We start from the raw sequence: 23,293 nt of genomic DNA on the forward strand, positions 1-23,293 counted from the left end.
TGTTTTTCTTTTGAGTACATTAATAAAAAGTTGAAATAAAGTGGCAATAAAATTCATGCACTGAAGACCACACGAAACCCTAATTCACCCTACTACCTGTTGCCTTCACATTCCATTTGCATCCCTTGTCCACAGAATCAAAAATGACCCTTCTTCGCTAAAGATCGAACATAAAGCAATTGCATTTTAAATGGAAGCCCATTTTGCATTAAGAAACACTATCAGCAATCAGAAATTGTGTATATCAGAGTTCTCTGTTTTTACTGTCCTGAAAACTGCATTAATTCAGTGGATGCGGTTAGGTTCAAAACAACGTAATATAAGAGGGCAACCAATTCAATCTAAGAGGGATCCAATTTTTATCCATTCATGTACCAGCTACTGGCTTTTTGCTGTTATGTTCTCATATCGCGTGAGAGTTTATTTGCCAGGTGTCAGAAGTCTAATAATGAATAAAGTTCAGGATATGCTTAAAAACTCACCTCAGTATAGCCGTCATCAGAAGGAAGTGCGCTTCACTGACTCATCAACTTGTCTCAGGCTTTCCACAAAGTTTCACAGTTGACCTTAAAGTAAGATGCTGCAAGCTTACCTTGCAGTGTATTACTTTTTAAGGTCTAAAGACCTTAAAGTGCGCTATAGATTGAAGTGATTTGAACTGACAACAGGGCTAATTCAGCACTTCAAGTTAACATCAATAAAAGTTTTTAAATTTATTCTGATTTCCGTTTGTTTTCATTGCCTGTGCTATCTGTTATTTAGTTCAAATTGTGGGTAGATAATGCTGTGCTGTCATGTGACCTGTTCTCTCATGTGTGCCTTTCTCTTGTTTTGTATGTATTTCTCGTTTGTTATTTATTCCTATTTTATTCCTGCAATTGGTATGGAATTCATTTTTTAAAAAAATTGATCAGTGTTTTGAAATTAGATGTGATGAAGATGTGACCTTAATTTACAAAATCAACATCATGTTGGATTCAATGAGACATGAAACTAGTGCATGAAACAGGTCTCAGTAAATGTTCTCATAGACTGCAATACACTGCCCCCTGCTGGTCATTATAAAGTCTGCAGATGTCATTTGACATGAATGTCATATTTGTGAAACAAAATAAAGGACTCTGTAAAATAAATGAAAATCAAATATTTATATACAGAATATTTATGTACAAATGCTGAAAAAGACATTTGAACAAGATGCACACCCAGTAAAATTAGAAAAAAAAAAGAAAAGTCAGTTTTATCATGTGACTATCATGCTGTCATTTCTGCACAATGCACTTTACACCAGATCAAAATAAAACACAGGTGAGGTCGTTCTAACCGGAAGCCCAGAGAGCTTCGACAATGCAGCACAATGCCCTGAAGCATCAGCATCAAAATATACTTCAAGTACCAAAAAGTACTCATTGTGCAGAATGCCCTATTTTTGAATAGCTGGACATTTTAATTACTTTATCACCAGCTGTGACTACAGCTGATAATCAACCATGTTTCATAGGGATGTGACTACATTTAGAAATGTCACGCATTTTTAGGTATAAAGCAAAAGATACAATGAAATAAATAAGCTATCACATATTAATCCAAATGAATTCACTGAAATACATCTGCACATTTCTGCAGCCTGACTTATTACACACGTGAACACAGTACACATTTGTTTACTGCAAGCTTGTTTCAGAGATGTGATGCAGTTAAATCTGTATGCGTCTGTTTCCTTGTAGTGTTAGTAGAGATGGTGAACCTGACACAATCCTGTGTTTAGTGTGAAGGAAACCAGTTAACAGCCGGTTTAGTAAAATTCTCTTGAACTCATGGAAAACTCATCGTCGTCTCGAAGTGAGCAGCTGAAGCGTCCCGTGTGATCAGAGGTCCTCGTCGTCCTCGCTCACCATGACGTCGAGCTCTTTGTCTTTCCGTACGACGCTCTCGGTGATGAACTCCTTGTGCTGCTCCTCCAGCTCACGCAGCTCCGCCTGCAGGCGCTCCAGGTGGAGCACTCGCCGGTTCCTCAGCAGCCGGCTGGGGAATGGGTTCATGTCGTTGAAGGCGATGCTGGTCAGCTTCCTGCATGGACACACGCAGGTGGAAAGGACTCGATCACCAACACAGAGGAACTGGAAACTGATCAGCTTGAGTGTTTCTGTTTTATGCTGCTTGATACTTCAGGTACTGCAGTTTGAGCAGGAAATACTGGACTGACTGGACCACATGTATCCGAGAGCTGCAGATACTTAAAAATCTTTAAATCGTTGTTACTGTGATCAGGGAAATTTAAACTTCTCACAAAATTTCAGTAAAAAGGGTTTGAAGCTCAAAGATTCAACAGCTACATCCGCTACACTTCTGAGAGTGTAACAGCTCGTAGATTAAGGCGGGTGGAGGCGAGTGCGTACCTGGCATTGGAGACGGTCTTTGTGAAGAAGCGTAGGTACTGGTAGATCTCCACGCTGTCGTGAATCTTCAGGATGTCGTCCTCTTTGTATTTGAACAGAGCCAGAGTGTATCTGAAGATCACCTGCAGCACAGACACGCATTTCATAACAGGACACTCACGCCACACAATTAATTGGAAACTTTGAGGAGGTGAGTCATAAAATTACTCTTTCAGTTGTGGTGCAGTTGGGCCCTTTACTCATTACAGCTCTGATCGATTTCCAATAAGCCACTTGGTTCCTCAGTTGCCAGATAATATTAACTTACTTGGTAGTTGAGCTTTAAGTTTAAATTAAACTTTTGGGTTGGATCTACGTGGCTGAAGCTGTTGTCAGCATTTATCCCTGTGTGGTATATATTTCTGTGTCTGAACTGTGATTTTATTTCCTGAGACAAACGATGTAAAAGCTGTGCTGCATTTGTCACATTGCAGAAACAAGCCCAAAGGCATTGTCCCGCTCATCGTCTGGATTTACGCTGCTTGTGGTAGACTGTGAGGTCGTTACTAGAATGATCTGCTTTCCCACTCCTATTTCATGTCACATGACAGTTCCCCATGCTTAGTAAACAATGTCTTATTACTCCTAAAATGTAAATAAAGACATCTAAAGGTGAAAACAAAATCATTTTTGTTTCCATGGACACTACTGTGGTGCATTCAAGTGTTGTCTGCATTTCTGTCATGGTGTGTTCGGGTGTATGGTACCTTGGTACCCTCATACAGGAAGGCGTCCCACAGAGGCATCAGGATGTCGCTGGGCAGACTCTCCACAAAAACCACCAGGAACCAGTTGAAGGTGACCAGAGAGACGTCAATGTTGTGATCCTCAAAGTGAGATGCCAGGCGAGGAAGCTTCTCCGCCATGAAGTCCTTCAGCACGCGCTGGTCCGCCTGAGCACAAAGACTCACAGAGATCAGCCTCACTGATCACTAAAACAGATCACAGCAGGCAAGCAGGTGAGTGTGTCTGCTGACCTGAGAGGCCACCAGATTCTTGGTGTAGTAGTCCTGAGGCATGATGGCTTCCACCACTGCCACCAGACACCAGAAGGCGTCTTCGTCACTTTGGAGGACCAGCAGAGCGAGGGCCGCTAACCTGTGGACATTGATGGAAGGTGAGGTTCTGCCTGGAAGGCGGGTCCACATAAGAACTCAGATATAAAATTTATACTTTTGTTCTGACCTGTTGAGTACCTGGCAGTAGCCAATGGCAGGGTTATGCCCGGAGAAGGCCAGAAGGATGCGGCGGAGCTGCTGGAGGGCAGGGCTGGAGGGCGGGGCTGGACGGCGAGGAGAAGTGCTGATTGGTCGTCAGGGTTCGGTGAAGGTCCAGCTGGACCTGCCTGGAGGCAGGATTAGGAGCTGTCCGACTCTTCTCACACAGCTGGAAACAGAACAGGATTACTGAGTGCTCGCCAGCATTCCCAACAGGAAGAAGGAGGAGCCACCTGTGCTCAGGTGCGGATAAAGCACTCTCTCTCTCTACAGCTGTACCTGCTGATAGCGTTGCGTGTGGCACTCTTGGCCTGTCAAAGTTCTGGCTCGGACCAAACAGCGCCACACTCTCTGCCGATACTCCCGAGGGACGCCTTGACGCACCAGAATTTTGAGCTCAGGTGAGATGATGAAGTCATCGTCGGACCTGCCTGCAAGGTACTGAGCCCAGCGGCTCAGCAGGGGGTGCTCCAGACCCTCCTACAGAGACAATGATGTATGATATAAAAAGAGGATAACCATTATCTGTTAAGCATTATGTTACAATTTAACATAATGTAAAATTGTAACATTGTAAACATAATGTTACAATTTTACATTATGTTACAGTTTAACATCATATAAAATTGTAACATTATGTTTACAATGTTACAATTTACAAATTGTAACATTGTAAACATAATGTTACAATTTTACATTATGTTACAGTTTAACATCATATAAAATTGTAACATTATGTTTACAATGTTACAATTTACAAATTGTAACATTGTAAACATAATGTTACAATTTTACATTATGTAACAATTTAACATAATGTAAAATTGTAACATTGTAAACATAATGTTACAATTTTACATTATGTTACAGTTTAACATCATATAAAATTGTAACATTATGTTTACAATGTTACAATTTACAAATTGTAACATTGTAAACATGATGTTACAATTTTACATGATGTTAAATTGTAGCTGTTAAGGGTGGTGAGTTAGCGAACCTAGACGCGGACTTCTCGTTTAAGTTGAACAGTGTCTTTATTTACAGTGAAGCCAAAATCAATCCACAGTTATCCACAGTGCAAGTCCCTTCAGTGCTCCTCTCCCCGTCTCCCCTCGTGTGTCCACAAAACTCCCTAGAATCAGTGAAGTGTCCCCTTCCGTCTCTCCGTCTCGATCGCGTCCAGGCTTATTAGGCAGCTCAGAGTGGCAGCACTTACGGGTCGGAGGTAACAATCGCAGCGGAGAAAAAGCGGAGCGAGAGAGGAGAACAAAAAAACACACACACACAGGTCGACCGGTCGGGGCACCGTCCGACTCTGACAGTAACATAATGTAAAATTGTATTATGTTTACAATGTTACAATCCCTACCCTCACCTATGGCCACGAGCTGTGGGTAGTGACCGAAAGAACGAGATCGCGTATACAAGCGGCAGAAATGAGCTTCCTCCGAAGGGTGGCTGGCCTCTCCCTTAGAGATAGGGTGAGAAGTTCGGCCGTCCGGGAGGGGCTCAGAGTAGAGCAGCTGCTGCTCCACATCGAAAGGAGCCAGCTGAGGTGGTTCGGGCAGCTGACAAGGATGCCCCCTGGGCGCCTCCTGGGTGAGGTGTTCCAGGCATGTCCCACCGGGAGCAGGCCCCGGGGCAGACCCAGGACACGCTGGAGAGATTATATCTCTCGGCTGGCCTGGGAACGCCTTGGGACGCTTGAGCGGTCAGCAAAAGTCGACTTCCCCCATCACCCACTCATTCACAAAATTTCCCTCGGGCCGTGAACAGGTGATATAGCAATCACTATTACTGACACCACGTGACCCAAAGCTACGCCTATCCACAACATTCCGGCCCCTAATTATTACATTTTTACAGTAATAATTACACATCCAACACCATAACTCACAACACACACTTCATCATATCACAGACACCCAGTGAGACAACATAACATACTCAAAAGTCCACCAAAGTTATTTTCTCATGTCTTCTCTTCTTTTCTTCTGTCTGCACATGGTCAGTCAGTTATAGGCCAGAGGTTACCAGCACTTAGCCTAAATATAGTCAGTCTGATGTACATCTCATAACATTAAAGTCAATTCAAAGTTAGTTATGTCACACTGTGTCAAAAATGTCATAGTCATGGGTCAGAGGCCTCCTGAAGAAGGCATATCTTTGTGATGGGTCTGCACACATGGCTGGTTGGGGTCTTAATCCAGACCTGACGCACAAGCCCCCTTTCATCTGGTGCAGCTCCGGTGACTCTCCCAATGAGCCAAGAACCACGAGGTGCAGAATCATCCACTATAAGGACCACATCTCCAGGAACAAAGTTACGTTTAATCCTTCCCCATTTCTGGCGCTCTAATTCTGTGACTGGGACTCTCTTTGCATATCCTCTAGATATAAGATCTGTCATGAAGGCAGTGTAGTCTTTATGAAAGTCTTTATCTCTGATGAACCTTTTCTTCAAACCTAAGGCTCGTTGCTCAATTGCACAGTTGTCAGGCATTCTTATGTCTCGGTCTTTTAGTGGCAGGGCAATGCTGTAGTGCCAATCCCCCAAAGTCACCATCTTGCTGGCCAATTCCAGGAACTTCAAGTCTTCCTTTGACAGCCCCATCTGTTCATCATTGCTGCTCTCAGGAAAATCCATCTTGAACTGCTGTTTCCATAGCTTGTCCAGTGTGACAGCAGAAACTCTGTTGGCGGTAACTGTTGCCAAACATCCTGGCCTTCCACAGCATTCTCGATTAAGTGGCCCATTCACAGTCCAGCCGAGCACAGTCCTAATGGCAAAGGGTCCATCACCTACACTCCGGATGACCTCCAAAGGTTCTAGAGCTCTGGGCATATTCATGCCAATCAAAAGCTCAACATTGGCCTTAATTTCTGGCAAATGAACATGCTTCAAATGTGGCCAGTCAACCAGGTCCTGTTGATTTGGGATGTTACCAATATCTACAGGCATTTTATGCTGAGTGAAGAGGTTAGGCATATCACAGTACATGTCACTGTCCAATCCAGCAACTTCAAGTTCAGGTACAATGAAACTGTCCACCACTTTCTCCTGTCCCATGGTGCGCAGGAGAATCTTTGTCCTCCTCCCAGCAATATTCAGCTTGTCCATAAGACCCGCTGTACAAAAGGATGCTGAACTCCCTTGGTCCAGAAAGGCATACGTTTCCACTATTCTTTGACCTCTCTTTGATTTTACTTTAACTGGCACAATGGCAAGCTTACAGTCCTGTTCACCGGCCCCAGTAAGACCACTAGTCTGGATCGTAACAGGAATGTTATCTGCCTCATTATTAGGTTTGATTTCATGTACAGTGTAGTGTAAGCATTAAAAGATCATAAAAGGAAACACTAACATTTATGTGAAACTAATTGTAATAAAAAAAATGAACAGGTGCTTTATAGATTTAAAAGAAAGAATCTGAAAACAACACTTTTTTGGTCTGAGTGATCAAAGTAGAAAACAGAACTGATGTTCAAGAACAAACCATAGCTGCACTAATATTACACATCTCCATTGTTGTGGTGAACAGACATGTTGCTTTTAAAACCACATGCAGTGTGTGACCGTGACTGTTCACTGAGACCATGAACGCCACTTCGCTGAAGCCTTCGCCTTCTTCTTCTTCTTCTAAATTGGAAGCAGAAGGAGCACGAGCTGCTTTGATCTACTGAAAGGAAAAAGCAGAATATCTGAGTTGAAACCAGTCAGCTGAAACCAGTAAGACAGGAACAAATTCAATGCAGTGTCTCAGGTGGCTTAGCCTGTTACAACTGTTGATACAAGCTAAATACAGTTAACACACAGTGTCAGGGAGCTCCAGTGTGGGAACTAGTGGCTTTAGGTTTGTAGTCATTTAACTTTCATCCCTTCATTCATTTAATTCAGGAGGAAGAAATGTCAGGTGGGTGCAGGCTGGTTACATGCATTTGGTCCCATGCTGTCTTTAACTTGGTTCACTTTATGGCTGGGCTGTATGTGGGCTTATATCATGTTACTTGGGCAGGAGTTCCTGTCCCCTGTTAGACTTAGAAAGTTTCTCCATAAGTAGAGCTTCTAACTCTTCTAGCACATCTGTGGCTGACAGTTTTTTGGTGGCTCTTTTTACCCCACACTGGTTGTGAGTGTGTAAATAGCCCCACTAGTTATTTTGGGTTGCAGTTAACTTGGGAGGAAGAGGTAGGTCTGCCATGACTAGATGAATAACAATTATCTGGGATACATAAATTTCATAATGCATGCATGTATCTCTATAAACCTGCCTGAGGGCTGCCATTTTTTACATTCAGTTATTTCTTTGTTGAATCTAAATAATGAATGTGTTACAGTTAAACTGACACTGATCAGTGTAAATGGCTCATTGGGACACAGAAACCTTTAAATTAAACCCTATCACCTGATATCGAGTGTCAAACAATATCAAAGCTGTAAAAGCTGTTTACAGTCAGAATTTATAAAACTATGATTGTAAATAAATTCAAACAAGTGAGCTTTTCTCTTTGTGCTGAATATCAACACTGTGATTTCTTAGACTGTAAGCTTTACTTTAGCACAACCAGTTGTAGAAGCTGCCACTCCAAATGTCTTTTGATAACAAGAAAAAAATACCTTTTCAGTCCACGGCCTGAAGTTCTTCTCTGACATCTTCTGCCATCGGCTTTGTCTGCTGGTTTGAAGACAATAAACCACAAAAAGATGATTTAGTCACTTTGTCTGCGTCATGCAGCTCGAATGTGTCGTGTAACGATGTTGAATAGCTGTCGTTATCCCTCTGCTGTGTCAGTAGGATTGTACTGTACAGCATCTCATTGATATGTGAGGAATGCTAATGTAACACGATAACAGACTTACATCATTAAAACATAAAGGGCAGGAGATATTTAGATATTTTTATATTTATATTACATTTTATAGCTGACGGATATTACTAAATAGATAGAATTTACTAAATAGCTGGATGAACATGAAAAATATGACTATAATAACAAATGACCATGAGAGCCAGTAGAATTAATTCAACTGGACACTCAAAAGACGTCCTTAAATGCTCTTTAAGTGGCGGAACAGATGAACAAACAGTTAATCGCTTACTTGAGATGAAATCTGCTCAGCTACTTTGAAAACAGCTTCTAACTGGTTCATCCTTTAACAGGATGACTGCTCAGGGGTAAGGCCATCATGCAATCCAGCAACCTTTATGGTTCTGCTTTGATTCACCAGGAACTATTAGGGAAACCTTCCAGCGCCTCCTGTGAAAGACACAGGCATAAACACACAAACATTTATTAACATGTTCCACAGTGTTCCAGTTTGATTTTCTCATCCTGTGGACAACAACGTACATGGATGCAGGTTTATTGTTAACTTTTGTAAGGTTTATTTAGTGAACATATCCAGCTGCAGCTCCACTGTGATCCTGAACTGGATAAGCACTTAAGAAAATGTGTCAATAAATGGACATACATCAACTTACTATATTTATCCAAACAGACGGGACCAATAATGCTTCACTGAGTTAGAGACTTTAATGTCTCTTCTATGTAAGAATGTCTCGTGCTGATATACCTGCAAACTTGACAACAAAGGTTTTTCAGACTGCATGTAGCTCTATGTCAGCTCACACATTTACATTTATGTCACACTTATTTCTGCTTTCCCATTTTATAATTATTACTTACATTTTGATTAGATACCTTGAGTTTGTAAATGATCAGATTACATAATTGGAATAAAATGTATCCAATTCAAGGTTGCGGGAGGATGAAGCCTATCCCAGCTGATACAGGACAAAGACAGGCTGCCAGTTTATCGCAGGGCTAACACAATATGTGTAACAGAAAATCCACTTAAATGTTTGATATTTCTTATAATAATCATAATTATGACTATTATTTAAAGGTTTCTTTATAAATACATTTTGATTTTTTATAACCTCTAAAATATAAACCTGAGCTGTTTCAGATTCTGACCTCTGACCTCACTGCAGCTCCCTCTTGGAAGTATGTCTGCTTCTTGTCCCCAGTGTTGACCACCTGCCCTTGATATCACGTACTGTACCTGAGGAACAAAAAAGGACAAACACTTGCCTTCATTTAAGAAGTACATTCATACAGAGGTAATCTATGGAAACACACTAGTTCAACCTTTGGGAGAAATCAGTTCCTGTGAAACATTTCTGTAAATTAACATCATATGGAGAATGAATGAAATGAGTTCTTCCGGTGACTCAGCAGTCAAACACTGACAAATGAAATCTAGTTAAACTATTAAGCATATTTGCTCTTCTGAAATCTGTGTTAAACAACAACAAACATAAATTAGTAACAAAAATACAGCTGGGTAGATATTACAAACCACCAGCAGCCATAATGCTAAATTTTAATCTTCAAATGTTTCTGAGCCGTCTTCAACCTGCTTTTAACACATTAAAGTCCCACAGTCAATGCAGCCTGACTCAATCCTAGATGTTCAGCACACAGAGGTACCGTTTGAAGTTTAGTGTTAACCTGAGTCACTGATCATTTGCAGTATTACAGAGTCTGGCAGTCTTTGCATGATGTCCACGTCACTATAAGTTTCTAGCTGACTCTCAGGTGTGCCAGCAGGAAAGAGTAATAATAATCTGCATCCTGAGGTTTGTCATGCAGGATTAAATTTACAGTGGCTTTGTTCACACATCTAGGATTGTATTTTACACTGACCCTGGGTCAGTATAAGTATCATACAGTTTAAACGAAGCACTGAAACTTGCACATATTTATTACAGATGCACTGAAGCTAATCGAGATATTTGCTGTCAACCTGTGGCTGCGATTAATCACTTTACTGAAAACTTTATTAACTAGTAACTTCATCAGTCATGACAGAAGCTAATATTTCTGTGCTAACATCGTTTAACCAGTAACAGCTTTCCTCCAATATAAGCTAACGTTTACACCGTAACTTTAAGCTAGCACCATAAAGACGGTAAAACACGTAATAATATCTACAAATGCATCTTAAAGCTCTTATATTAGCACTCGGTGTATTACTAACATAACCACATTAACATTACTGACACTCGCTGACTTTTAATAGTCATTCTATAAATGCTGTCCGTTTAAATGGTCCTGTACCTGTACACACTGCATATCCACCGGATTCCAGCCAGAGTGGATTCTGGAGTCTTCCACGCTCCTGTTAGTGATCCTCCATCTGGATGGATGAGAACAACCTTCTGAACAATCTAGCAGGTCTCCTTGGGGGGCACGTCTCCCCACCCCCCAAGCGAGGGCCGTGGCACTGAAACTGCCGGCTGAGAGAAGGCTTGAAAAAAAAGGACATTTATCTTTTCTTCTTCAGCCAGCTTTTTTTCTCATCGTTTTTCCAAAGTACACATTAAGCTTCTTCTGCAATAACACACTAATTACACATGGAAACCTACCTACTTCTTTCTTCATCACAAACAATTACACTTTCTGTAAAGTGCTTTCAATAAAACAGAAAAGAAAAGTGTGTTTTGTTTTGTTTTTTTTATTCAAGATCTGTTCACATGTACTTAGCAAAGGTGAGTACACAGCATGAGGAAAGCCAAAAGCAAAGAGAGCGTATGAAGGTAATATTGAAGTAGGCTTCGTTTTGAAGTGGTGAAAGGCAAAGGCATGAGTGTAAGGTAATAAGGGGTAATGAGAGAGATGAAGAGCGGGCGGAGGACTTGGCTCAAGCAGGAAAAAGCAAAAAGGAAATGCGAGCGCGTTTCCCCGCCCCCCGCGCAGGGCCGTGGCACTGAGTTCGTGGGGGGTTCGAACTGGCGGAGTTCTGTAGCAGAGTCCCCGCCACATGTCATAAGCCAAACGCCCGGCCGAGGGAATACTTAAAAAAAAGGACATTTATCTTTTCTTCTTCGGCCACCTTTTTTTCCCATTGTTTTTGCAAACTACACATTAAGCTTCTTCTGCAATAACACACTAATTACACATGCAAACCTACCTACTTCTTTCGTCATTACAAACAATTACACTTTCTGTAAAGTGCTTTCAATAAAACACAAAAGAAAAGTGTGTTTTGTTTTGTTTTTTTTATTCAAGATCTCACATGTACTTAGCAAAGGTGAGTACACAGCGTGTTGGGTCTGGGCCTCTTTGCTTAGGCTGCTGCCCCCGCGACCCGGCCTCGGATAAAGCGGATGAAGATGCATGGATAGATGGACTGATGTTCCAATTGTAACATTATGTTTACAATGTTACAATTTCACATTATGTTAAATTGCAACATAATGTAAAATTGTAACGTTAAGTTTACAATGTTACGATTTTACATCATGTTACAATTTAATATAATGTAAAATCATAACATTAAGTTTACAATGTTACAATTGTAAATATAATTTACCCAATTAATTCTGTCATAACAGAAGTATGACTTCTCTGTGTTATTAATCCGTATTAATATTGTAGGGATATTAATATCCCTACAATATTAAGCATCAGACTTTATCAAATTTTCTAAAAACTTTTTTTGTTGGATAGTGTAGCGCAGCTGGATAGTGTAGTGGTAATACTACACATCTTTGGAGTCGCACGTTCGATTCCCACCAAGTATCCAGTAAGGGTCCTGGCTAGACCCCTCATGCTAACCAAAAATCCCTGGAATGGTGCGGCTATGTCTGCAGTCTCTCCGCTTGAATTTAGAGCTTGCTTGTTTGTTAAATGTATTATTTACTGTTTTTAGTTTACTCCATGACGGGGCTGGATATCGGGCGTCCTGCACCACCCATCCGGTCTGGAGCATAGCGAAACCATTTCTGCACTGTTTGAACGAAGGTGAACTCAGAAACTGCCCCCACGTGCTGAGTCAGGCCATCTAAGACAACAAAAAACCCCAAAAACAAACAAACAAAAAAACAGTAAAAAAGAGGGGTTCAATTAGAGTTCAAATATGAATAACCTCTCGCCAAAAGTCTTTAACAGCTAGAAAGCTGGCAAACTACTAAGCTGATCAACATGAAAGGCACAAGGTGGAAATCAGCAAACTGCTGCCTCACTTTGTTCACCTGTGCTCTATATTTCATGGTCCGGTTGGCTGCAGGACCAAACATTTGGCCTTACACCTTATTTCTTTATGTTTTGCTTCCAAGGTGCCAGACTTGTAGGTAACTTTTTACACTGACATGACCTCAGCAATAGTTTCCAATCTTTCAACTTCCTTGGGCTTTGGCTGCTTTTTTACTCATTTTCAGTCCAGTCCTTCTACCTGACCATTTTCAGAGAACTCTAAGGAGCTTGGGGGAAAAAAGCAACCGGACTTCTTTAACTTTTTTGAAGACGTTTCGCTTCTCATCCCAGAAGCTTTTTCAGTTCACTGAAGCCTCATAAGAAAGTGACACAATGACATTTAGATAATAAAACTCGCCAAAAATGCACCTTAAGAGCACTGTCTCTTTAAATACCCTCTTTTGCTTGGTCTGCTCCTTATTTTTTCTCATTTTTTCTTACTTTGGAGGACCAGCAGAGCGAGGGCCGCTAACCTGTGGACATTGATGGAAGGTGACGTTGTGTCTGGAAGGCGGGTCCACATAAGAACTCAGATATAATATTTATATTTTTGTTCTAACCTGTTGAGTCCCTGGCAGCAGCCAATGGCAAGGTTGTGCCAGCCAGCAGGATGCTGCTGAAGGGCGGGGCTGGAGTCTGAAAGTAAGAGCTCGTTTAGACTCTGTTGGGGGAAAACTCTGTAAAAAACCCAGGAGAAATAAAGACACAATGAGACAAAGTTACTTTCTTTATCAAACGTGTACACGGGTGAGCTGCTAAGGACAACTCACACCATGCACAGTGGCTTGGTAATTTTTATAGGAAAGACAGTGAGAACAGGATAAGAAAATACAAAACAAATAAAATAAACAACTCCATATGTGGCGCTAGTCCCGTCAGCAGAGAGCTGGGAGAAGGCTGTGAGAGATAAAACAATCTAAAACAATATGTCCCAAAACAGTATGTCTTTGCTGAGAAAGTCTAAAAAGATAATTCTAAACTAATCTAACCATAGACAAAAGGGCATGCTTGCACAGTTAAAAGAAGGTAAAGAAACATAGAAACATTTTTCCTGTAACATTCCCTCCTGTTTTAACTTATTTTAAATGTATACAACAATTGTCTGTGAAGGTTATTTATTAAGTATCTTAAACAATTTTTAATATTTCAAAATGTCAGCATAGCAGAAATGGCAGTCATTCGGTCTAAAGAATAAAACAAAAGAAAATAATAAAAAGAAAAACATAGGAAATGAAAATCATAGTAAATGAAATAACAAGTGGAAAAAATAATAAAACTAAAACTACAAAAAAAATAAAGGATAAAAACCTTATATTTTAAAACGAAAACTTACAAAAAATAAAAGGATGAAAAGTAAAATGAAAACTTTATATTTAAAAATGATGAAAACCTAATATGTAAAATGAAAACTTCAAAAAATACAAGGATGAAAACCTCATATTATAAAATGAAAACTTCAAAAAATACAAGGATGAAAACCTTATATTATGAAATGAAAACTTAAAACTTCAAAAAGTACAAGCATGAAAACCTTATACTTAAAATGATGCAAACCTTAAATTGAAAACTTTATGTGTAAAATAATGAAAACTTCATATTTAAAATGGAAACTTTATGTTTAAAACTGAAGACTTCAAAAAATAAAATAAAAGCATGAAAACTTTATATTCAAAATGAAAAACTTTGTTTAAAACTCAAGACTTCAAAAAATAAAAGCATGAAAACTTGCATAACCTACTAATGTTTTAATCAGTGCATGATCACTTGACAAGTCATTTTTAATCACCACGTCATTTATTAGCAGCTAGTACAAGTTCTCCTCTAACAGAATTGCAACGGGATGTTGTTCTTCTTGAGGCACGGCAACATAAGCAGTCATTGTAGTTGTTATCATCTGTGAAATCATTACTCTTAGGCATGGCAACACACACAACACTAATATGAGCAGTGCTATCATGATGAGACCTAGAAGGAAAAATGGCTTTGCTACAGCAGCCAGCCATGAACCGCTGAACAGCCAGTCCAGCCAGCTTTGTGCTGTAGCTGCTCCAGGTGTGTGTTCAGTGACATATTTTTGCAGAGCGGTCAAATTCTGCAAAGCTTCATAAATGTCTCCTCCAGTTTCGTATCCATCAGGGATAAAAGTGCAACATGTTTCCCCGATCAGCTTGCAAACTCCTCCTTGTGATGCTGTTAGCAGGTCTAGTGTCAGTCTGTTCTGCAGCACCATCGTTCTGATGGCCTGCTGTTCTCCTGCTAAGGCGGTTCCCAGGGTCTTAGTCAAGTTGATGTGTCGTAGCAGAGCATATCGGTTGATTTCCACGTGATCCCGCACCTCGGCAACTCCAATGCCGGGGATCAAGCTCTGTAAGAATTTCACTCCTCCTCCCCAGATGCGAAACTCTCCCGGCACTCCAGTGTCCACTGTAATGCCGAAAGAATTGGGGGAGGCGATGTCCACTTCACGTCTCTGCCGGCTGCTTGGGTGATGTGCAACACTTTGCATGAAGAAAACGTGATCTGATAATTCCACCAGGGCGCACAGACCTCCCCAACCTTCAGGGAGTGACAGATAAGCCTTGTTGCCACATAGGAAGTACCAGTCAGCCAAAACTCTGGTTCCTCTGCTGCTGGGTGCCGTCCGTGCACATCCTGTCTGGTACTGAGTCTTTGTTTGTAGTGGCATTCGGTAGCTGTAGTCGGGGCGACAGTTTAGGCCCATCAGCGTCGTGTTACTGGCACAGGTGGCGTTGATTGAACAGGTCATACACTTCCTCTCGTTCCTTGGTGGGCAGAAAGTGTATATGGACTTACATAGGTGAGTAGGCAGCTCCCCCACTGCCCGCGAGCCATTGTTCATCACACATACTGGCAGTTGTGATGCGTTCAGTTTGTTCAGTAGAATTACATCAGGCAGTGGGTCTGAGACTTGGGGCCAGGTCAGTAGGTAGGTCTGTCCGGAACAGTTCACATTTGTGAGTGATGATGACCTCCAGGTTGCTTTTGCTGGGATGCTGTAGTTGGCTTTGGACCAAAGAGTACCGTAGCCTGGATGTGTTGCCAGGCCCAACAGACACCAACTGCGATCTTCAGGTATGCTGTACGGCCACAGGCCAGACGTCTGTGAGGATAGGGGCATATGGGTACATGCATAGCAGTCAGTTTTGTTATTCAAATGAGCTGTAGTGTTCATAAACTGCCACCAGAAGTTAGTGGCGTAGCCATGGGGAAACTTGGTGTACTTTCCTTTGTCATACAGTGTCTGCCTTTTCTCCATATAGCGTGACTTGTTGTCCCTCACGGAAGCAAAGGTGAGGAGCCCGGCCATGGTCAGGGCCGCTGCAGTTGATAAGAGCCACCACCTCATGACGACGGAACACACCCTCCTGTCGCGAGTAGACCCCCCGGCCAGGAAAGCTGACCCCTCCACCGGGCGAGATCACAACAAGTAGGCAAGCCTGCCGTCAGCTGTGTTTAGATGGCTTCACTGACTCGCCTGCAGTGACTCTGATGGACCCAGGATGGTTGTTCCGCAATTTTGCAAGCGGTCGGTGTAGTGAGGAGGACTTGGTATGGCCCCTCCCACCTGGGTGTGCTCCAGTTTTTCCTTTGGAGCACCTTGATCAGAACCCAGTCACCGGGCTTTAGTCTGCAAGACACTGGAGAAACATCATCAGGTTGTTGATTATGTACAATGATCTCTTTGTTTTCTAACAGCTTAGACATCCATTCTGCTAATGTGTTTTCTCTGATTGCTTTGTCTATTGGTTGACTGGTAATAGGCAGTGGAAACGGCCTGCCATGAATGATTTCAAATGGAGTTAGTTTATGGGAGCCTTGTGTTAAGCGCATCCACATTTTCACTAAACCCAAACATTCAGGCCACGGCCTTCCTGTTTCTGCCATGCATTTCCTGAGCCTTTGTTTTATAGTGCCGTTAGTTCTCTCTACAAGGCCTGCGCTCTGAGGGTGATAAGCACAGTGGTGTTTTATGCTGAAACCGAGTGCTTCAGAGACCTTAGTGATGACATCATTTACAAAATGAGTGCCGTTGTCTGACCGTATCAAAGCTGGAATGCCATATGTGGGTATGAAGTGATTGCACAGGCATTTTGCTACTGAAATTGCATCTGCCTTTTTCACTGGATAGATTTCCGGCCACTTTGAGAACACGTCTATAACCACTAGGGCGTATTTTGACCCTTGACATTCGCTTAGTTCAATAAAATCCATATGAATTGTGTGAAAAGGATGAGGCGGAGTTGGAAAACGGCCTCTTCTTGGTCGCAGGTTACCCTGAGCATTATATTTTTGACACGTCATGCATGTTCTGACAAATTGTTTTGCTGAAGTTTCAAAATTTACAGTGTAGAAATGAGAGTTGACAATACAGGTCATTCCCCCCGATGACAAATGCGTACAGCCATGAGTCACTAATGCCGCCATCTTGTGGAGCGATTTTGGCAACACTGGCTTGCCATAACACATCATTAAATCGTTTGTCAGAACTGCACCGTGTTTTAGCCATTTTGCCTGCTCTGCTGTGCTCGCTGCTTTTTGTTCACTTTGCAACACATCCAGTGGAATCTGATGCGTGTTTACTGCCATTAGTGTCATGTTTGTCTTTTGTGCCGCCTGTTTTGCGGCACTGTCAGCAAAATTGTTGCCTGTAGTAATAAAAGAGCTATCAGTTTTGTGTGCTGCACATTTACACAATGCGAGTTGTTGTGGCAAATTTATTACAGTCAGCAGTCGTTGTAAGAGGCTGCCATGCTGGACTGGTTTACCGGTTGATGTAATCATTCCTCTGTTTTGCCAGAGCTTTGCAAAATGATGCACAGCAGAGAAAACATACTGGCTGTCTGTATAAACGTTTATTTGTTTATCTTTGTGTATTTCACATGCACGAATAACAGCTATCAGCTCAGCGCTCTGTGCAGAATATGAAGAAGAAAGTGGTTTTGCTTCTATTATTCTACTGTCTGTGGTTACTGCGTAACCTACACAATTACGGCCTGTGTTGTCTTTAGAGGCCGATCCGTCCACAAAGACATCACTAAAACCAGCTTGTGGCTCAGCATGGATGTCAGGGCGGGGTTTGGTGTCTTTGTCTAATTCTGCATGGCAGTTGTGCACATCTCCATCAGCTGGTGTGCTCACTAGAGTCCCTGGATTCAGTGTGCCACATTTTTCCAGTGTGATGTGAGACTGTGATAGTAAAATGCCTACATACGATAGCTGTCTGGCATGAGTCAGGTAAGAGAGATTGGCTTGCAGCAGTATAGATGTGACAGCATGCGGGACCTTGACAACTAGTTTGTGCCCTAAGACAATGTCTGCTGACTTCTTTACTGCTTCTGTGGCCGCTGCACAGCTTTGGACGCAAGTCGGCAGGCCCGAAACTACAGCGTCTAACTTACACGAGTAGAATGCTAAAGGGCGCTGTTTGTCACCAAAAGCCTGTGTCAGAACTGCCTTCATGTAGCCGGCCCCCCCATCAACATGCAGCACGAAAGGCTTGTCATAATCAGGCAGGGCCAGGACTACATTTGTTTGTAAAGCCACCTTTAGGTTAGTAAATGCTGTGTCTGCCTCTACCGTCCACGTTATTGTGTCGCGCAAAGCGAGGTTTTTGCCATAAATCATGTCTTGGAGTGGCTGAACTGTTAGTGCATACTCTGGAATCCAAGCTCTACAGAAATTACACAAACCTAAAAAACTCATCATCTGTTGTTTTGTTTTAGGTTTGGGTGTGTTTTGCACTGCCAGCTTTCTGGTTCCCAGCAGTTTTGCCCTGGCCTGTGAGTGTGTGTCCGAGATATGTAACGTTATCACTCCACAGCTGCAGTTTGTGTTTTGAGACTTTGTGGCCCTGTTCAGCCAAATGCTGTAGCACAGCAAGTGTGTTGTCTTTGCACGCCTGCTGTGTGTGACCGGTTATTAAAATGTCATCTACATACAGCAAGTATTGACCTAGCTGTGGGAGCTTACAGCTAGACATTGACTTCTTCAGTGCTTCTGCATAGAGGGTTGGGCTATTCTGGAAACCCTGGGGCAAACGAGTGTATGTGTACCTCTGACCCTCAAAGGTGAAGCCAAACAATGGCTGTGAGTCTGGATGCAGTGGAACTGAGAAAAAAGCGTTCGAAAGGTCGATTACTGAGAACCACTGTTCGTTCGGTGTGACCTGATTTAAAATAGTGTGTGGATTAGCAACCACAGGTGGGATTTGTTCAGTCACTTCGTTTATAGCTCTCAGGTCATGTACTAGACGGTATGCACCCGTGATAGCTTTTTTAACAGGAAAGATAGGAGTGTTACAGGTGGCTGTCTTTGTTTTTATTAGAATTCCTGCCTTCTCCATGTCTGCTATCACTGGGCGAATGCCATGTCTAGCCTCAGTAGTGAGTGGGTATTGAGATATCAGTGGTCTGTGTTTTGAGAGAGGTTTTACTCTTACTTCATCTGCATTTTTTATAAGTCCTACATCAGCAGGGCCTGTAGACCAGAGAGTTTTAGGCAGCTGAGCTAGTGCTGCCTGATGTCATTCAGTTAATTGTGCATGTGATTCAGCGGCATCGGCTAGGTGTACAGCGGGCCTGACTGCGACCAGCCAACCCAGTGTGTGTCGGAAACAACCCGTCCGGCGGCCTTGAAGCCAGCCTTCATGAGTGTCTTCCGTTTTTTCATAAGTGTCTGCTTCAACCCTGGCTAACACATTTCCTAAATCCTTCCAGTCTGAATGATAGTCATGCGCTACAGACACGTGTGGCTTAGGCATGCGGTTCAAAGCCTTCACGGCTGCTGATTGGATTACTGAGCACACTGCATTTCCCGACTTTGTGACATACAGGTGCTGTAAGGTCAAACTCTGTTGCCCTAGCTTCCACACTTGCTGATCGTAAAGTGGGTCTGGGCCTGGAGTTTGTTTAAATCTCAACGTGTTGTGATAGTCAGTGGGTTTCTGGAAATAGGATGTGGGGGGTGTATATTTGCGGGCCACATTGTGTAGCTTTGTGAGCTCGGGCAACTCAAGAGTCCAGTAATAATGTGGGACACCGTAGCCTTGAGAGAGACACACGTTGCTGCTGTGTGCCGTGTTAATGCTATCTGGCTCTGGAGTGTTGTCATTTAGCATGCATTCAGCAATCATGCCATTCTCTTCCGGTACCACGCCTATCTTGAGTTCTGTCAGAGCGTCTCTTCCTAGTAGGTTTACTGGGCATGACGGGTCATATATGCATTTAATGAAGCACCTGCGGCCACTTTCGGTATGCATTAGTTCTAACGGGGCAGTTAGTTGTTGTACAGTGGTGTGGCCTGTGGCTGACTTCACAACTAATGTATCTTTTGAGTACTGTAAGTTTTTAGGCGGCTGCCTTAGAACCGTTTTACATGCTCCGGTGTCACACAACATTTGGATTGGTTGCCTGTTCACGTGAATTAGCAGCATTGGTTTGTATTCTGACCCTAATAGCAATTGTTCTATGTTAAAAACTTCCCCTCCCTCATCAATGTTCATGTCTTGTGTGTTTTCTAGTCACATGTCATTGTTTTCCATAGATTCGCCACTGTTTTGCCTGTCATTGTTCCTCCTACTATTATGTGTCTGTGGCTTACTTCTGCACTCTCGTTCAAAGTGACCTCGTTTTCCACAGTTGAAACAGGCGTTGTCTCTTTCATATCTGCTGTCTCTGTTTCTGTGTCTGCGGCCTTGCTGTCGATTACCTTGCTTCCCTTTCTGTCTCTGATAGCCTCCCGAAAATGCAAGGAAACCTGTCTCTGAATCTATGGTGAAGACGTCAGCCTTATTTTTCTGTTTGTGCACTTTTGTGGCGTGTTCAGCATGTAACAGGGCATCTGGCAGGTTGCCAGTGTTCATTGTGACCCAATGTTTCTCTACATGTGCTCTGATTGGTGGGAGCAGGCCATTTAGAAACGCATTTTTTAATTGCTGCTGGAATGGCGTTGCATCGCCATCGGCATAATCTAAACCTGAATGCTGCCTAAAAACTGGGCGCAGGCGGTCTAAAAAGTCTGATGCAGTTTCATTTTCTTTCTGTTTTACCTCTCCTATTTTATTGTAGTTTGGCTTGGGGGCCAGCTGTAGTTTCACACGTTCATAGAAATTATGTAGTTGGCCTTCTAATTCAGGGTCACCTGCACGCAGGGGTTGTGGTCCGTTGCCGACCACTAAAGAATCTAAAGGATTATTAATTGCCCCCCCAGTGAAAGAGCCTTTCACTGAGCCAAACTTCAAACCTAAAAGATCTTGAAGTACCTGGTACATTTCATGACCGTTTAAATACCACTGAGTCCTAATTGCTTCAACTGCTCTCTTCCATGTGTCAAAACCGTCATGCAGGGGCGGGACATCTTTAAGAACATTTTTGCGATCCTCATGTGACCATGGTCTAAACACAAGAATTGTGGGGTGTGCGTCTTGATGCCCCATAGGTCCAATCGGCTGACCATATCTGGGGTTAGGTGAACTTATTAATGGAAATACTCCTGGGGGGCTTGGGGGGTCAGGCCATATTTCCCTGCCTACATGATCTTCCCCTATATCTGCTTCAGGTGCATGTGTTAATGACATTTTAGCTAAATCTGCCTGCACTGAACCGTAAGGGTTATTCACAGCTGCATCTTTGTCTGTTTGCTTGGGAGTTGATGCAGAGGCAGTAACATAGGGGGGAGGGGCTGCAGCCGTTGCTTCAGGCACCTCACAGCTTTGCTTTTGTTTTTTATTCTGTCTCTTTTCTCTATTCTCAGCACGTCTCTGTTGCTCTTTTTTCCATGCATCTAGGAAAGTTAATTCATTTGTGCGTTTTCCTTTCTTTCTAAGATTTGTGGTTGCACTTATTTCCTTTAATAAGCTATCTTTGAGCTGTGTTAAAGCTGCGGGGCTGCACGTACCCTCCCACCCAGGACATGACGTCTTTTTAGGATTACGCCATCTCCTTGCGCTGATTTTTCCTGCACCTGGATATTTATTTTCTATCCACTGTTCGTCATTAATGAACTTTTGTGTATACTGCCCATTATTGGCAACAGGTTTAGAGGTTTTATTCCCCATTTTTCAATTTTTATTATTTAGTGTATCTTACTTATGTATTTATTTAGTTATTTATTTTTATTTATTTATTTATACACTGGCAATACAGCTGCTATCCACCTTCGCTGGTATGAGGAATGAGAGTGGTTGCTCACACGCCCTTCTACTTTCGGACTATTTCCAAAAGCGGTGTGAACTTTACGAGGCGGAACTCGACCGTTCTCCCAAACCACCAGCACTTCAGCGAACAGCAGTGAAAGAAAAACACAGTAGGAGCGGCTCAGTCTCTTATTGGACCGTGAAAAGTCAGCTTGCTCCGTTAGTTACAACAATACACACATACATTCACATTCACATTCACACTTATTCGCGCGATCGGAACCCTTATAATAAGGGGAGCTGCCAGTCTTTCTGTAGACGAGCTACTTATTCCCTTGACCCAGCTGGGGGAGCTACTCAGAGCTCCAAACCTAACCCACAAGAGTGGGGAGCTTCCAGTCGACGAGCTCCAAGCTACCAGCCGACGAGCTACTTTAAACCCACAGAAGTGGGGAGCTTCCAGTCGCGACGAGCTACTTTCGCTATTTTAAATTCCCTGAATTTAAAATACGATTTTACGCAAGATTGTGTCAGTGTGTCTGTATCTACCTGGTCAGTGTCGCCGGGTCTGGTCCACCTCGATCGGGCCCCACCACCGTGGGTCGCTTTCTAAGAACGTTGGCCAAGACTCGAATTTAACGCCCTTGGTCTTTGACCACACACCTAGTGTGTGGGCTGTCGACAGACGAGCAACGTGGACTGGTCACGGAGATGGGACACGATGGAGGCGCTCCGGCTCCGAAGGACCAAGAAATGTTGGGGGAAAACTCTGTAAAAAACCCAGGAGAAATAAAGACACAATGAGACAAAGTTACTTTCTTTATCAAACGTGTACACGGGTGAGCTGCTAAGGACAACTCACACCATGCACAGTGGCTTGGTAATTTTTATAGGAAAGACAGTGAGAACAGGATAAGAAAATACAAAACAAATAAAATAAACAACTCCATATGTGGCGCTAGTCTCGTCAGCAGAGAGCTGGGAGAAGGCTGTGAGAGATAAAACAATCTAAAACAATATGTCCCAAAACAGTATGTCTTTGCTGAGAAAGTCTAAAAAGATAATTCTAAACTAATCTAACCATAGACAAAAGGGCATGCTTGCACAGTTAAAAGAAGGTAAAGAAACATAGAAACATTTTTCCTGTAACAGACTCTATTCTGTGAACAGGCTTGCTCCCACGAATATGTGAATTCATCTGTAAAAGAGTTTAACTCTAATGCACCTGTTCCTCCTGCTCCCTGCTGCAGGGCGGCCTGTTGGACTACGAATGCCAGTGCGGAGCTAAGAAGATCAAAGAGGAGCTGTTGTTCTTGAACCTGCCAAAGTGAGTAACCTCAAATCGGTCCCCAAAGGCCTCAAACCACCACAGTTCAGTCGGTGTCAGTTTTGTTCATGTCATGTCCTCCTTGCGTCTTCCTTTGAGCCTCTCCTCTTTG

At 42.7% G+C, this 23,293-nt stretch overlaps 1 protein-coding gene across 1 annotated transcript; it reads right to left on the reverse strand.

The window, feature by feature from the left end:
* Nucleotides 1–13,414: 13,414 nt before the first annotated feature.
* Nucleotides 13,415–22,974, reverse strand: LOC309689958 (uncharacterized protein). Its single transcript, XM_082506702.1, has 2 exons — nucleotides 22,404–22,974; nucleotides 13,415–16,359 (listed from the first exon to the last, which is right to left on the reverse strand). The coding sequence occupies exon 2, from the start codon at nucleotides 16,065–16,067 to the stop codon at nucleotides 14,505–14,507; it is 1,563 nt and encodes a 520-aa protein (XP_082362828.1). The 5' UTR covers nucleotides 16,068–16,359; nucleotides 22,404–22,974; the 3' UTR covers nucleotides 13,415–14,504.
* Between the last annotated feature and the right edge of the window lie 319 nt (nucleotides 22,975–23,293).

This window comes from Aulonocara stuartgranti, assembly GCF_965226115.1.
Source record: "Aulonocara stuartgranti genome assembly, chromosome: 2".
Lineage (NCBI taxonomy): Eukaryota > Metazoa > Chordata > Actinopteri > Cichliformes > Cichlidae > Aulonocara > Aulonocara stuartgranti.

Coding starts and splice junctions, on each gene's coding strand:
- LOC309689958 (XM_082506702.1), bottom strand. CDS start 16,067: ATGAGGTGGTGGCTCTTATCAACTGCAGCGGCCCTGACCATGGCCGGG.